The following is a 15,729-nucleotide window of genomic DNA, read 5'->3' on the forward strand; positions in this document are numbered from 1 at the left end:
TAATTATTAATAATAATAATGCTGAAAAGTCATGACCTATCATAATATTGATTAATTTAATTAAGTCATAACTTTTTACAGTAATCAAGAATGTCATTAATAAATGGAGGTGAACAGTTGTGCCTTTAAATCTGCTTTATTAATTTATATAATTAAAAAGTCAAAAAATTTGGATGTCATGAAGATAATATATTTTTAAAATATATATATATATATATATTATATGTTGCAACAGACATATTATCTTATGCAATAGGTTATCTATTTGTTGCAAATTATGATATATCTGTTGTACCAGATGATTTATCTTATGCAATAGATATATTATCTGTTTTCCAAAACAATGTAAAAAAAAACGGTTCCTGGAAATAACTAATTATTATTAATAATAAAGCTGAAAAGTCATGACTTATCATAATATTGATTAATTTAATTAATTCATAACTTTTTACAGTAATCAAGAATGTCATTAATAAATGGAGGTGAACAGTTGCGATTTTTTGCCTAATTCATTCAAATTCAATCCTCTAAAAATAGGTCACTCCTTACTCAATCGTTCGTTCTACTACACACTATATATTCCTCACTCTTGTTACACCTTCAACTACTTTCTCTTCAAGGACTTCATAGCTTTTTCTGTCTCTAGTAAGTTTTTTTCTTGATTTTTGTGTAAATATACGTTGTATTACATTATATTACATTTGAATTCTTTCTTTTTTTTACTTTTGTGTTTACGTGTGTGTTTTGTCAACTTATGCATTTTTTAGATATGGCTGATCCTGTGTAGGATGTCGCTATTTTACAAGACGCCATGAGGAACTGCAGAAGAAAGTTCATGACCTACATTGGGAGTTGGCCGCCGTCAGAGTAAGGATGCTGCGGGAGATCCGCAGGCTGCGGAGGGCGCTGCTGCTGCCCTTTGAAGATTGGTCGGCTGGCCATACAAATAATAATGATGTTAATAATAATGATACTAATAATTAAGCTTTTTTTCTGTTATCTATGTATTTTTTTTGTTTGTTTTATAAAAAATTATGCTTGATGCACTTGACTTTTTATTTCTTATTTAATTTTCATGTTGTCTATTTCTATTTCTTAACGAATGACATGTCTACAATTAAGGAATAATTTGATTCCAGTATCAATAGCAAGAACACATGAGTTATCTGTTAGTTTTGTGTGTGACAGAAGCTGTATTTTGTTGTTCGAAACATATTAGTAATCTGATGAAACAGATTATTTATCTGTTGAAACAGATTACTAATCTGGTGCAACAGAATACCCATCTATTCGATTCATAATCATATTACGGGCACCTAGAACCCTTAAATATGAATCCAACATGAGTCTACTGTTACAACAGAATATTTATCTGGTGCCGAGTAATGGATCTGCTTAAACAGATTGCTCTTGTATTGCATTCATGTTCACGTGCAAACTATTGTTGAAAAAACAACACACTAGCAGTTACCCCGATTCAACTAAAAAGCATAATCTAACTTACCAAAATCTCCTCTCAAGTAAATTTCAAAGTTGAAAGTGATTTACGAAACAAAATTTGACATAAGAATTTGGTCAAAGAGCAGCAGTTGGGGTAAGAACAACAACAACAACAATGGTCAACAAGAAGAATATGAAGTTGATAATGAAGTATAAGATGATGATAATGAATCAGAAGATGATGAATAAAGCAGCAGCAACAATGAACAACAAATATCGCGAAGAGAGAGAAAATAACAGCGGATGAGGAAAGAGAAAAAGAAGCCTCCTTTCCCTTCGTTCCCCGTTATATATTAACTAACATTTGAGTCAAAGTGTAAATTTAAAAACTTGTGGGTTATTTTAAAATTTTCCAAACGTTCTTAAACCATAATGAAGTAATTGTCACCTCTACTCAATTATTAAGACTTGTGTCACCTACACCTCATCTTAAAACTCTTTTGTCACCTGTGGCCCAAACCCCCAAGTAGCATAGTTGTCCTTTGATAAGGCGATCAAGTCAATAATGAAGTTAAAATTTTCACTCAAACATTTAAAAAAAGAAAAAGTAAAACTTACATAAATTTCAATAAGTTTACCCATAATTATTTTTTATTCTTATTCTTTATTAAATTACAAATAATCTTTTATTTTGTAATTTTTGGATGTATAATTAGCAGCCGAATACATAATTTTGAAGTTGAGGTACATAATTTTGAACTTAAGAATGTAATAATTAATTACTCTATTTTTGCTCAGATACATAATTAGTATCCGGATATATAATTTTAAAGTTGAGATACATGATTTTGATTATTGAGGTACATTCATTTCTGAAACTATTTGATCGAGATACATAATACATTAACTAAACCAAAGAGAGATACATAATTAAAATTATATATCCGAAAATTTATGAGTTTGTGGATGTACCCGTCTGTTTTAAAAAAAATTAGGTAATTAATAAAAGGATAGAAATTTTATGTAGTTTAGTAAAATTAAATTGTGGTGTTATGCAACTTACATAAACATAATAGAGAAACCAATGAATATGTACACTCTAAACTAGTAAATACAAAAATATGTGCCTTTAATATAGATATATTTGTCACTCAATCATAGTTAACTACATTTTGATTTAATTTTTTAACTGCTAAACTTAATTAATTACCTGGTTTAATTTTGATATACTGTATACACCCCGTGTAAATAATTATTTTAATCTCTCCTCCTCTTGCTTTGCATTTTCCCCCTCTTATATTATGGTCATAAACTGTTTTAAGGAGGAAATAAAATTATTGCCAAATATTTAAGATTATTTCTTGTAGTAATTATCAAAGATGCTTTCAGTTAGATATTCACCATAACAAAATTTATATTCCCATGTTATCTAGCTTCTCAAAAATAATATTGGATTTATTTTTGTTTTTATATATGCCAATTCACCTTACACTATATTATACAAATTTCATGTCATCGTCATTTTATTCTTTCTTCTTAGATATTTTATTTCATTTAAGAGAAAAGAACAATAAAATTTTGGAATTAATTAATTCATTGAAATAGGTATACAATGAAAGGATAAAGACTATACATACATAATATACTTGTGAGTTGTTCCTTGCATGCATGGCTTATACATTGTTCTTATTCAATTTCTAATTAGGATTGGACCACTTAAAATTAATTATAAGGAGATAAAACTGTGACGTCTCACCAATTTTTATGTAACTATATCATTAATCAAATTTATGTAATGTGCTATATTTTTCTCCCAGAAAATCCAAGCCAAAACTTGATCTATAATCTATAATCTATAATTTATATTCATAATCTATAATTTATATCTATAATCTATAATATATATTCATAATCTATAATTTATATCTATAATCTATAATCTATAATATATTAAAAGTGTGAAAACCCTTAGAAAAATGATTTGAACTTTTTGTCTTTCATTAAAAAAGTCTTCTTTAGACAAAACTGTCTTTTCACTATTTTTTTTAAAACTTATTATTTAATTATTTTTATTATATTAACTAGACTTTCTAAAATATATGAGACTCCTAAAATATATGGTAAGAGAATTAATTAATATTTTTCTTTCCAATAGACTTCCTAAAATATATGAGACTCCTAAAATATATGGTAGGAGAATTAATTAAGTAATATTTTTTTTTCTACTGTTCAATTAGAAAGATACTCCTAAAATAGTACTTTATTAAGGAAATACTTATATAAACATTGAGAGGTACGTTAAACTAGATATTTGTCTTTATTATTTAAACAAATATCTTATTTAATGTAATGTTTGAACTAATTAAAATGAGGTACACGCACAAGGCACGTACACCTAAACTAGTTTAAGAACATAACTGTAATTTAGACAAATACTTGTACCTCCTTATGATTAATGTTAATTGTCAAATAATTATCTTCATATATGATTGTGTCAAAATATTAAACAACATATAAAAAAGGATGAAAGGGAGCAATATAATGAGTGTTTGTGAGAACAATGTCCTACGTAAAAAGTAAAAAAGAAATGAAATTATTTATAAACGTCGGATATAAGGTCTCTTGAAAAAAAAAGTGTCAATTTGGTTCAAAGCGGACGATATCACAAAATATTAAGAATGTTTTGGTAATTAATTAGCGCAATAATAGATACTAATGCCATTGATTTTGCAGGATGGGTATGAAGACGACAGAGTGACGGCATGCGGCATATTGTCTTATTGTCTTTGCCTGTCTATGAATCGATTTACTATATTTGATCATAATTTTACCGCCCATACAACCAAAAAAAAAAAGTTGATGAGCTTGGTGACTATAAATACTCGAATGATATGGGGCGATATACAAATAATCTCAAAATGAGCAACTCATTAACGGTAATACATCATATAAAATTTAGTTTAAAGAGGAGAACATATTAATTGTTGGTCAGTACCGTGAACAGAGTCACACATAAAAAAAAAATTATAGAAATCAGATATATATAAATTCGTAACGGATCTTTCGAAGAAAATCATACAGCTTAAACCAAAATAAATAATATTACATCAATATTAATAGTTACTTTGAATTATTTAACTTAGCCCTATATTAAAGTATTTTTTGATATCCATATTCAAGGGGAAAGGTATATTGTAGTAAATATAAATGATAAAATTATTGTTGTATTAGTAGTTGGTAGTATTAATTAATTGTGACCCATGTTAATTAACTATATAGCCTCAATCATCATATTATTATAAAGTTTGCATATTATTTTCTTTGATATCAGTGTTCAACCCTAACATTTAATACCTTTGCTTCCTTCTACGTGTGAGAATAGTGTACAGATCTACCAAACCCTAGAAAAAAATACAGGAAAATATTATTACACTAGTAATATTTATGTACACACCAGTCAAATATGTAGAAAAATAAAAAATTAAAGTCTCCAAGTTTGCTATTTTGTTAAAAGGGTGCATTTCAATATAATAAATAAAATATTATAGAAAGTATTACATACGACAAGGCTCGACCAGGTTAATTACAAAAGTGTAATAGTTTCGCTCATCTGGGGATAAGCATTTGAATTAATAGATCTTTCAAAAAAAGTTTCTCTCATGTCTGCTCCCATGTCATGCTGACCATACATGAGTGGAACTAGCAAACGATGGGTCTCTTCGAAGTAGTTTGAGGTTGCCTCATGTTTGGCTAACTTTTTCATGACCTGGTTCTGTTCCCTAAAGCAATGATGTACTGCTGGGTGACCTGCCTCCCTTAGCTTTGACCTGCAAAGATTAATAATGTCATCATAGTTTTAAATATTCAAAAATTATATAAAAAGTGTTATAACTCATCATTCTTTTTCTATACCAATAGGATAAAAGTATATATCTTTAATACTGATAAAAATTATGTACTTGACTCTAAAAATTTAACAATTAGTTTGAGCTAAAGAGGGCCTATCAAAATGTGTGATGTAATAAATGAGAATTTTTTTCATTATTCCACCCTTAACAAATTAGATCTCGAATTTAATTTTTAAAAATACAATTATGTTTTTATAATGAAAATTCTTTTTTACTAGTCTAACTACATTACAAAAAAAAAAAAAAAAAAAAACAGTTAGTTGTAGTAATTAAAGCTCTCATATGCATAGGATTCAGGAAAGTGTGATCACAAGAATCTATTACGTGTAATATTTATGTCGATACCTAAATCATATTAATTAGATCAATAAATTTTACTAAATTTTAAATTAATTGTTAAGAAAAAGTATACTTATATCCGACCCCGTGAAAGATTGACTTATTTTTCTTAAATGGCCAAATTATCGCCCATCAATCCTCATAAATGCTCAAGATCTTACCCTTTATAGTGAATGAGATTGTTATTTCCTTAATTAGATGTTTTGATTTTTAATTTGGGTATTAATTTTTTTTTTTGATAGAGAGTATTTTTTTCAAATTAATTTTATGTGGCGTGAATTTAAATTAATCGAATTTCAATGAATATATTGAACATCAAATTAAAAATTTAAAAAACATTCATTTTACCAACATAATTTATAATAAGATGATTGAGATCGTTTCACCCTTATTTAAAGATCTCTAGTTTAAATTTTATGCGGCAAAAAATCTTGTCGGGAGCGCAACCTCTAAAAATAGGTCTTGCAATACACAAATTTAAATTAGTCGAACTCCAACACAAATATCGAAAACATCTACTCCCCTCGTCCATTTTAAAATAGGTCTTGCAATACACAAATTCGAACTAGTCGAACTCCAACACAAATATCGAAAACATCTGTTCCTTTCGTTCGTTTTTACTTGTCGACTATACTAAAAATAAATGTCCATAAAAACTACCGAACGGAGTCATCTACTCGCTTCGTCCATTTTAAAATAGGTTTTGCATATTACAAATTCGAATTAATCGAATTCCAACACAAATATCAAAAACATCTACTCCCTTCGTCTATTTTTACTTGTCTACTATACTAAAAATAGATATCAATCAGGACGACCGAAGTAACCAAAACCCCTCACCCCAAACCCCAACTACTCATAGCCAACACGTTCAAATCTCACACGCCACAAGATGAAAACCGAAATTTCCTCTAAAGTCCCAAACACACCTATCATATGACTTACCAAGTATATAAAACCCAACCCAAAAATCTCCCTCTATTAACTCTTAACTCTCCACTATCTTTCCCATAACAAAAACACAAACACCAACAATGTCAAAAACTCCACAAAAAAACTCACCAACAAAAGCATCAAACAACAAACCTCCAATATGGGATTGTGGAAGCTCACTCTACGATTCATTCGAATTAAAATCCTTCGAACGTCAATTAGATTCCGCAATTATATCTTCCCGAAGCTTATCAATGCCTCATTTACCTGATCATCATCGCATTCCACTTTCTTCTTCTTCAGATCCACAGCAACACCAACAAAAAATCACTCCAAAAAGAACTTCTAGAATCACTAGATCTTTCCAGAAGCTTCTCAAATCCGTTTTCAGAGCCAAACAGCATAACAACTCACTCTTTCAAGGCACAAATGGCGATGGATTTTACGTTGTTTATGATAAATCTGGTGCACTTACTACCATTCCAGAAGGACCAGAGTACGATGGACTTTCGCCGGAGATTAAGTCGCTGGTTAGAAGAACCGGTTCTGAAAGGTTCACCGCGACAGCTGCTATTGGTATATCATGTGCTTAATATATAGTTTAATTAGATCTTAATATTAGTTATATGTAGTAAGTAATCAGAAGAATCAACGGTGAAAAACATATCTAAAGTATTTCGATTTTTTCGAGTTTTTAGTGAGTTTTCTATTGAAATTATCACCAAATGTTCATCGAAACACGTGAATTGATCATCATTTTTTCTGTCGTTCAAGAAGGAAAAATGAATAATTGATAGTTAAAATCGTGTTTTGGTAAAGAGTTGGTGATGGTTTAGGTAGAAGACTAACCCATTTAATAGAAATTCTAAGCAATCGGGATGATTGAGGTGTTTTTTTTTTTTGCTATTAATTCAAATTAGGAACTGAAGACTAATATGTATAGTGTTTGGTGAAGTTGCTTTCAGCGGTACAATAATTTGTTTCTGCTTTTGGGATATTGTTGTTGTTAGTTTTTTGAACTCAAAAATTTGAAGTTTTCATGGCCTACAATGTACAACTACTATATTTGACATCATTCCAAAAACATTGGCTCATCTATTTGGTACCCACTTACATAATTGTTCCACTTTTCCTCATTTTTCTTCGATTCATGAAGATATGCAATTTTTTTCTGGTTTCTGAGTAAATAATTTTTATATTATTAATTCTTTTTAGTTGTACCTGATAATATATCTTATTTTTAGAATTTTAAGTCTTTGTCAATGTTCTAAATGATACAATGATATTAAAAATTATTTACAAAATTCACCAAATATTATGAACATGATTAACCAAAAGACTACAATAAAGGACTTGTTTGGGATTGAGAAACTTTTTGTGGGATCAAGGGCAAGGGAGAGCAATCGAGCTATTAAAAAAGAATATGGCCTTTGCAAAAGGGCATGAAAATAATGATGTTGACGCTTCGACTTGTCTATTAGTTTCTCTAGTCTAATATATCATCTCCTTCTATTTACCTTCTTTCTATTTTATTCTAAGATTTCTCATTAGTATTGTTAGCTATCATATTATTGTATTGTATTGAGAAATTCAGATTGACACAACAAGTGGTTAACTGTTCATCAATCAGAGCTTTGTCTCGCGATGATATGGCCGGTGAATTGCCCACCGTGTCATCGCGATTCAAATATTTCGCCCAATCATTCAATCGGAAGGAGGGTTTGTGGCGAGCTAATTTGTTCGGATTCTTCAAAAATATTTACGAATGTGTGTCGAATTCTTTAAAAACAGTATATTTTTGAAGTATCCGACACATGTTTAAAGAGTTAGTTCGACCAACTTAGGTGGCCAATTGTCTTTCGGGATGTGAAGCCCAGTCCTCTTTTAGCATATTAAATGGGTGGTGAGAGTTGACAATTCAATTTATTTTTGCCAAACTATGTGGTACTAAAAAAAAATAGCGCGAAAAGTGCAAAGTATTCTATAAATTTATTGGAATGTCATTATGAAACCTACCTTTATATGACATAATTAATGTCATTTATCATCAAAGAATGAGGTGCAGTAGATGGAGCTGCTATTTTCTTAATCAGAGATTTCGAGTTCAAGCCCTGGGTCTGGAAAAATCTTTTGATAGGGATCACTTCCCCCCAAATAGGGCCTTACGCGGCACGAATTCTGATTAGTCGGACTCCAATGTAGGTACCGGACACCGAATAAAATAAATAAATAAATAAATAATACCATCTACATCTCAATTGATTAGTTGAGGACATTGCTCGAACACGTATCTTCATGTTATGAGCCTGATAAATTTACCAATTCACTCGTGACTTACTTGGTTGAATAGGTCTGCATGCTTTCTCAGTCGAGCTTGTCACATGAAGCTTGTTTAGTACGATTTTCTTCTAAATCAAAATTGTTGAACATATCGTTTTTAATTTCTATAGCCTGATATTCGAACATGCAATCTTCAGATAATGAGTTTGAAAAGTCTGTCAATTTCTTCGCTCCTACTTGAATATGTAGTTTTAGATCATGAGTATGATTCGTCGATTAAATTCTTTTCTTTTTTTAATGATATATTTTTTTAAAAAAAAGAGTATATATATGTTGATACATAAATAGTATGAAACCAATCAAAGAGTTACACTAAACCTAAATTTAAGACGATAATTTAAGTAATTCTACCTTAACTTCGAAGTGATTGATATCTTTACATCACGGGTGACGGTACTTAAAACTTAAAAGTTGACTCTTAATTATTAAGACTTATTTCTATCTACGTTAGAGGTGGAGACATGGAGTATTTAAGTAAAAATTGACAGCAAATACCAACATCTTTAAGTGACACTAACCAAGCACTGCCTTTGCATTTTGGCAAATTTATAGGGGTAGCTTCATGACCACTTATAAATTTGGTAATTGGTTAGTGAATAATATTTCTAATATAACAACAATAATATACCCATTGAAATCATAGGATTTGGAAGGGTAGAGTGTATGCATATCTTATATTATAGTTACTTTGTGAAGTAGACTGTTTTCAAAAGACCCTTAACTTAAGTGCAGCAAACCTAATAATATTAGCAAATTACACTGATAAATTTTTTAATCATAAAAATTAGTACTCCCTCCATTCCATATTAAGTGAATTGTTGGGATATCAAATATGAGTTATAACACACCCCTTGTGGAAAAAAATTTAAGGATTGTAGATTATTTTTCATTATTACCCTTCTGATTATTCTTAAATTATTCTCCTACAAAATGTAAAGTGCTTAAGAAATTCATTAAATGAAAGATAAATATGTAAAAGAGTTTCAATTCTCTTGGACTTTGAAAAATTCACTTATTTTGAATTATGAAAAAAATCTCAACAATTCACGTAATATAGAATGGAGGGAGTAGTAATAATGTCCATATTCAACCATTTTACTCCTTTTAATGATATGTTTTTCGCATAACTAAATTCCAGAAAATTATAACTTTCTTATGGACAAATATTTTCCTAAAAATGGTATTTTCATCTGACCAATCATACCCTTTACGTCAAGATTCTATTGGATAAGATGATAATTTCTTTAGAACTATAGCTTTGAGGATAAGTTGCAGTACCACAGAATAAATGCGGAACCAACATGGATTGTGGTATAGTAGTAGGACTATTTCATCTTTAATCAGAGGTTTTAGATTTGAGTCTGATAGGAAAAAAATCCTGTTGGGAATACCACCCCCAGAATGATCCCTACAATGCGTGATCCGAATTAATTGAGATTCTAATGTGAATATCGAACACCGAATAGAAAAAAAAAAGGAGAAGATGCTAGCTACCATAAAGATGAGTTATTGGCATCTAGGGGTGTAGAAAAAATCAAGAAACATGCATTAAACTCAAGGTTTTGTCTATATTTGTAGACACCGCTAAAAGACTAATGAAAAGAATATTAATGAAATGTACCGTACTATATGTTGACTTTTTCTTGAAAAAAAAAAAAAAAAATACACCCCTAAATCATCTTGATTAGGAATAACAATGGTGCGGTGTGGGTTTTAAGATATGAGGGGCGGTGCGGGTTTTAAGTTATGCGGTGCAGTGCGAGTGCGAGGCAGGTTAAAGTAAATTTTTTTTTTAAATGGTGCGGGTTATGGATATATGCGGGTTTAAATTAAAAAAAAAAAAACTAAAAATTAATATTATTTTCGTGAATATACCTAAAATTATATGTGTTCTTTACTTAAATTTTATAATACTTAAAACGACATGTATAACACTATAAATAAATAATTTTATAGTAGCTTTTTTAACATCTCTATTCATTTGAATAAAAATATGATATTTGATCATTACTTGTACACGTTATACTTTTTGACAATTTTTAGTGAAAAGTGATATAATAGAAATTAGTTATTATTTCCTAGTTGTAGATTTGAAAATATTATGATTTTCAATGGAGTTATAAATTATTCAAAAAAAAAAAAATAGGGCGAGGCGGTGCAGTTATGCGTGGGTATGAATGTGGGACGGGTTTAAAGGTGATGCAGTGCGGTACGATGCGATTTTAAAACTTGCGGGTTTAGAAAAAAATCGCACCGCACCCACACCCACACCGCACTATTGCCATCCCTAAATTCTTATCAAGTTTCATAACTAAACAGAAAGATAAGTAGGTCTATAACACAGAGTAGAGCAACATATAATGAAGGGGTTCTATTATTATTATTGTTATTTTTGTCAAAAGATTATACTCTGAAAAAATAAGGTAAAAGCAATATTGAATTCCATGGACATGGGCAAGCTTACACTATATCAGTAGCAAATTGCATAGTTTTAATATTGGTTTCGATTGCAATTTTGAATTCAAGTATGTCATTCTTCTTCTTATTTTTTATTTAAATTCTCTTGTTAGAGTTTCTGACTTTAATTTGTTGTTATCTACAACTACCTATATATGGATTGAAGTGAACGAACTTTTTTCATTTGAATTCTTTAACTATTAGAACCCCTTGTTAGAATTGTTGGTTTTATCCCTATATATAATTAGGAGTACAAATTAAATCGAACTAAGTAATTCATAATCTTTTATTCTTACTTTTTTACCCAAATTCCTTCACTAGAGAATTCCCGACTTCACCACTATCTATAGTTTAGTTACCTAGCCGGATTCGGATCAAATCGAACGGATTAATCCTTAATATAGTATCAAATTTAGTAGGTGACCCAAATTAAAGTTGCTCTAAAAAATAAAAGTTGTTCACGGATGGATCATGAAAATAATTAATGAATGGTTTAATTAGTTGGGAACAAGATTAATTACTATAGTTGTCCTCGTGAGGTTGGTGGCAAAGCATTTATACACTTTACAGCACCACGTATGAACATTCAATTCATTGCAGAAGGAAGTGTTTGATTGGGCAATAGATGGACCCTTTCAAACTTCATGTCAATCTTTTAGTACTAGAAGTAAAGATTATAATGATGGATCAATGAATTTAATAGAGTCTGTCATACATGTATGGTCTACATTCAATTTTTGAAATGTCTCGACGTGTTGTTGTTTTAATTTAGGTCATTGTTTTCGAGCATATATTATCTGTCTTTTGAGCACATACTAAAATTTTGTATGCATCTTCAAAAAGTCATTTAATAATCAGGAGGCATCACGATTAACTATCGATATTGATGATCTGACGTCTCTTTAAATCGAACAAGTCACCATGAAATATCGATGACTAAGTAAAAGAAAGCGGAAGAGAGGGTTAGTGACGACCTCTATAAGGCAACCACTACATAAGTCGTTGGCAGAAAAAACTCGAAGAACTAATTACCTCAATTCATTACTTAATAAACTAAAACTCGAACACATGTTGTTGTTTTAATTTAGGTCATTGTTTTCGAGCACATATTATCTTTCTTTCGAACAAATATATCTATCTTTCGAGCACATATTAAGATTTTGTATGCGTCATCAAAAAGTCATTTAATAATGGAGAGGCATCACGGTTAACTATCAAAATTGATGGTGTGACGTCTCTTTGAATCGGACAAGTCACTATAAAATATCGATGACTAAATAAAGGAAAGTTGGAAGAGAGGGTTAGCCGCTGGCAAAAAAGACTCGAAGAACTTACCTCCATTCATTACTTAATAAACTAAACTCGAGATGTGTTGTTGTTTTGATTTAGGTCATTGTTTTCGAGCACATATTATCTGTCTTTCGAGCAAATATTATCTGTCTTTTGAACACATATTAACATTTTGTATGCATCTTCAAAAAGTCACTTAATAATCTTGAGGCATCACAATCAACCAGAGGCAGAGCTAGAGGGTATTTGGGGGTTCGATCGAACCCAGTAGCTTTTACGTAAATCCTGTATTTATATTATAAAATTTAAAAATAATATATAAAATATATAGCTGCGAACCCACATACAAACATGGGATGCTAGTACAACGGAGGAGAGGTGAGAGTAAAATGTCTTTCACCCCTAGAGACGTGGGTTCAAACCCTTTTTACTCTTTATCTTAAAATTCTGAACCCACAGACCTAAAATCCTGACTTCGCCTCTGCAATCAACTACCGAAATTGATGATGTGGTGTCTCTTTGAATCGGACAAGTCACTATGAAATGTCGATGACTAAGTAAAGGAAAGGCAGAAGAGAGGGTTAATGACCCACTACATAAGCCGCTGGCAGAAAAAACTCGAAGAACTTACTACTTATTACCTCAATTCATTACTTAAGAAACTAGAATTTTCTGAGAGTTTCTTTCAATCTCCATGTCAATCTAGTACTACTATAGTAGTAAAGATTAAAATGATGAATCAATGAATTTAATGCAGGCTGTCATACATGAGTGGCCCAAATTCGATTTAGAAATGTCTCGACATATTGTTATTTTCATTTATGTCACCAATTTCGAGCATATATTATCTGTCTTTTAAAATTTTATATCGCATTTTCAAAAATCATTTAATAGCCAAGAGGCATCATGGTCATGAACTACAAAAAGTTGATGTTGTGTTGTTTCTTTGAATCGGATTAGTCTCTATATAAACATCAAGACAACCACTACATGAACTACTGGCGGAAAAAGCTCAAAGAACTTCCCTCCATTCATTACATAATTAATAAACTAGAAAGTTCAAGAGTATCTTTCAAACTTCATATCAATCAAATGCATTACCTATTATTAAACACCAAAAGGATGGATCAATGAAATTAATGCAAGTTGATACATGTGTGGCCCAAAATCCAATTTTTGAAATGTTTCAAACTTTTCTTCATTCATAACTAAGCCAAGGTCACAAGTCTTTGGGTCCATTTGCACTTTCTCAAAGACTCAATCAACGTACTACTAACCGAAAAAATAAAAATAGTTGAAAAAAAGAAATAAACGACTTCTTAGTAAAAGGGCAATCCGATGTACTAAAGCTACCGCTATGCGCGGTGTTCGGGGAAGGGCCCCACCACAAGAGTGTATTGTATGCAGCCTTACCTTGTATTTCTGCCAGTGACTGTTTTCAAGGCTTGAACCCGTGACCTCCTGGTCACATGACAACAAATATACAAGCAAAAATGACTACATATACGTTCAAATTTAGTCAAATCTCAATATGAATATCGGACATCAGGTAAAAAAGTGAAACAAAAAGTTGGCTAGAGCGAGATAATTTCTACATAATTTATCCAGTGGAAACTAATCATGTGATTGTAGTTGTGGACATGAAGATGTGGAGTATTCACTAATCTTTTAAACACCCCCTTTGCTAGGGTAAACTATGGTGGCAGATTTGCCAATTTCACTTTTTTCAAGTCTTTTACAACATATATATAATGGTAATGAAAGTGATAAATTATTCAAGAGGAGTGATCTTATACTATCATTTTATAGTTTGCACTTGTATGTGTATTTTTATTTTATAGTTCACGCTATTATTTATATTTTTATATTTATTGATATATTTGTATTTTTATTTTATAGTTCATGCAATCATTTTATTTTATTTTTTTATTGATATAATTGTATCAAATATGATACATGTTTATACAACTTGAACTATACAAGTACAAATGGTACTTGTTTATATACAAATACAAGCGGTAAATTTAACATACAAATACTAACGATACATTTGTATAAATAATGCATGCATATTTGCATATTTTAGACTCAAACAAATACAATAAATTCATACACTTGTTTATGTACAAATACAAATAATAAGTTATAAATATTTACATTCAAACTATTCAAATACAAATAATAAATTTATTTGAAGTATATAGTATGATACAAATAAATATAAAACATAACAACAGATAAATGAGAGAAAAAAATATTTAAAAAATGACAAAAACGAATAAACGAACAAAGAAAAATGAAAAATAAAATACAAAAAAGGGGGGAAATGACAAAAAAATGTAACAAAATGAAAAAAAATAAAGAAAAAACAAAAAAAGCAAAAGAAAGGAAAAGAAAAAATGAGAACGAAAAAAAGAAAAAAGGAAAAGAAAAAAAAGAGAGAAAAAGAGTAAGTTAAGGGAGAAATAAAAGAGAGAGGTTATGGAGTGTATTTAATTAGCAAGAGAGTCTATGGATTGTAATTAATCGAAATTTAGGCTAAATTAAATAATTAAAAACTTATGTTTGCTAAGTCATGTAGTTTTTCTTGTAATATAAGAGTATTTTTGTCTTTACATAATAAGAAGTAACAGATAATATGAATATCCATATTATCCATTGGGTTTATCCATTTTATCCATAATCAAATATGGGTTGAGTTGAATATTTTATCCATTTTCACATGACCCACTTTTAACCCGCCCATATCCGACTCAACCTGCCCGTTTGTCACCCCTAAATCCAGGGGATTCAACATATAGTATATACAGAAAATAAATAAAATTTAAAGTTTATGAGTTTTGTAACTTATGAATTTAGAGTCATTATAGTAATTATTAATGTCGATTGAAGGTTTTTGGTAAGAGAAGTTAAAATATAAAAAAGCTAAACAAACGAAGAACTCAAAGGATTTAACATATCGTATTTACAAAGGCAGATTCAAAATTGGATATAATTATATTAGTTAATTTTCTCATTATTT

General features: G+C 30.0%; 1 protein-coding gene across 1 annotated transcript; it reads left to right on the forward strand.

Moving 5' to 3' along the window:
• Positions 1-6,611: 6,611 nt before the first annotated feature.
• Positions 6,612-7,718, forward strand: LOC107855287. Its single transcript, XM_016700274.2, has one exon. The coding sequence runs from the start codon at positions 6,722-6,724 to the stop codon at positions 7,211-7,213; it is 492 nt and encodes a 163-aa protein (XP_016555760.1). The 5' UTR covers positions 6,612-6,721; the 3' UTR covers positions 7,214-7,718.
• Positions 7,719-15,729: the final 8,011 nt, after the last annotated feature.

Source organism: Capsicum annuum, chromosome 1, assembly GCF_002878395.1.
Source record: "Capsicum annuum cultivar UCD-10X-F1 chromosome 1, UCD10Xv1.1, whole genome shotgun sequence".
Classification (NCBI taxonomy): Eukaryota; Viridiplantae; Streptophyta; class Magnoliopsida; order Solanales; family Solanaceae; genus Capsicum; species Capsicum annuum.

Excerpts from the sequence above, each read along its gene's own strand:
- LOC107855287 (XM_016700274.2), top strand. The coding sequence starts at position 6,722 with ATGTCAAAAACTCCACAAAAAAACTCACCAACAAAAGCATCAAACAAC.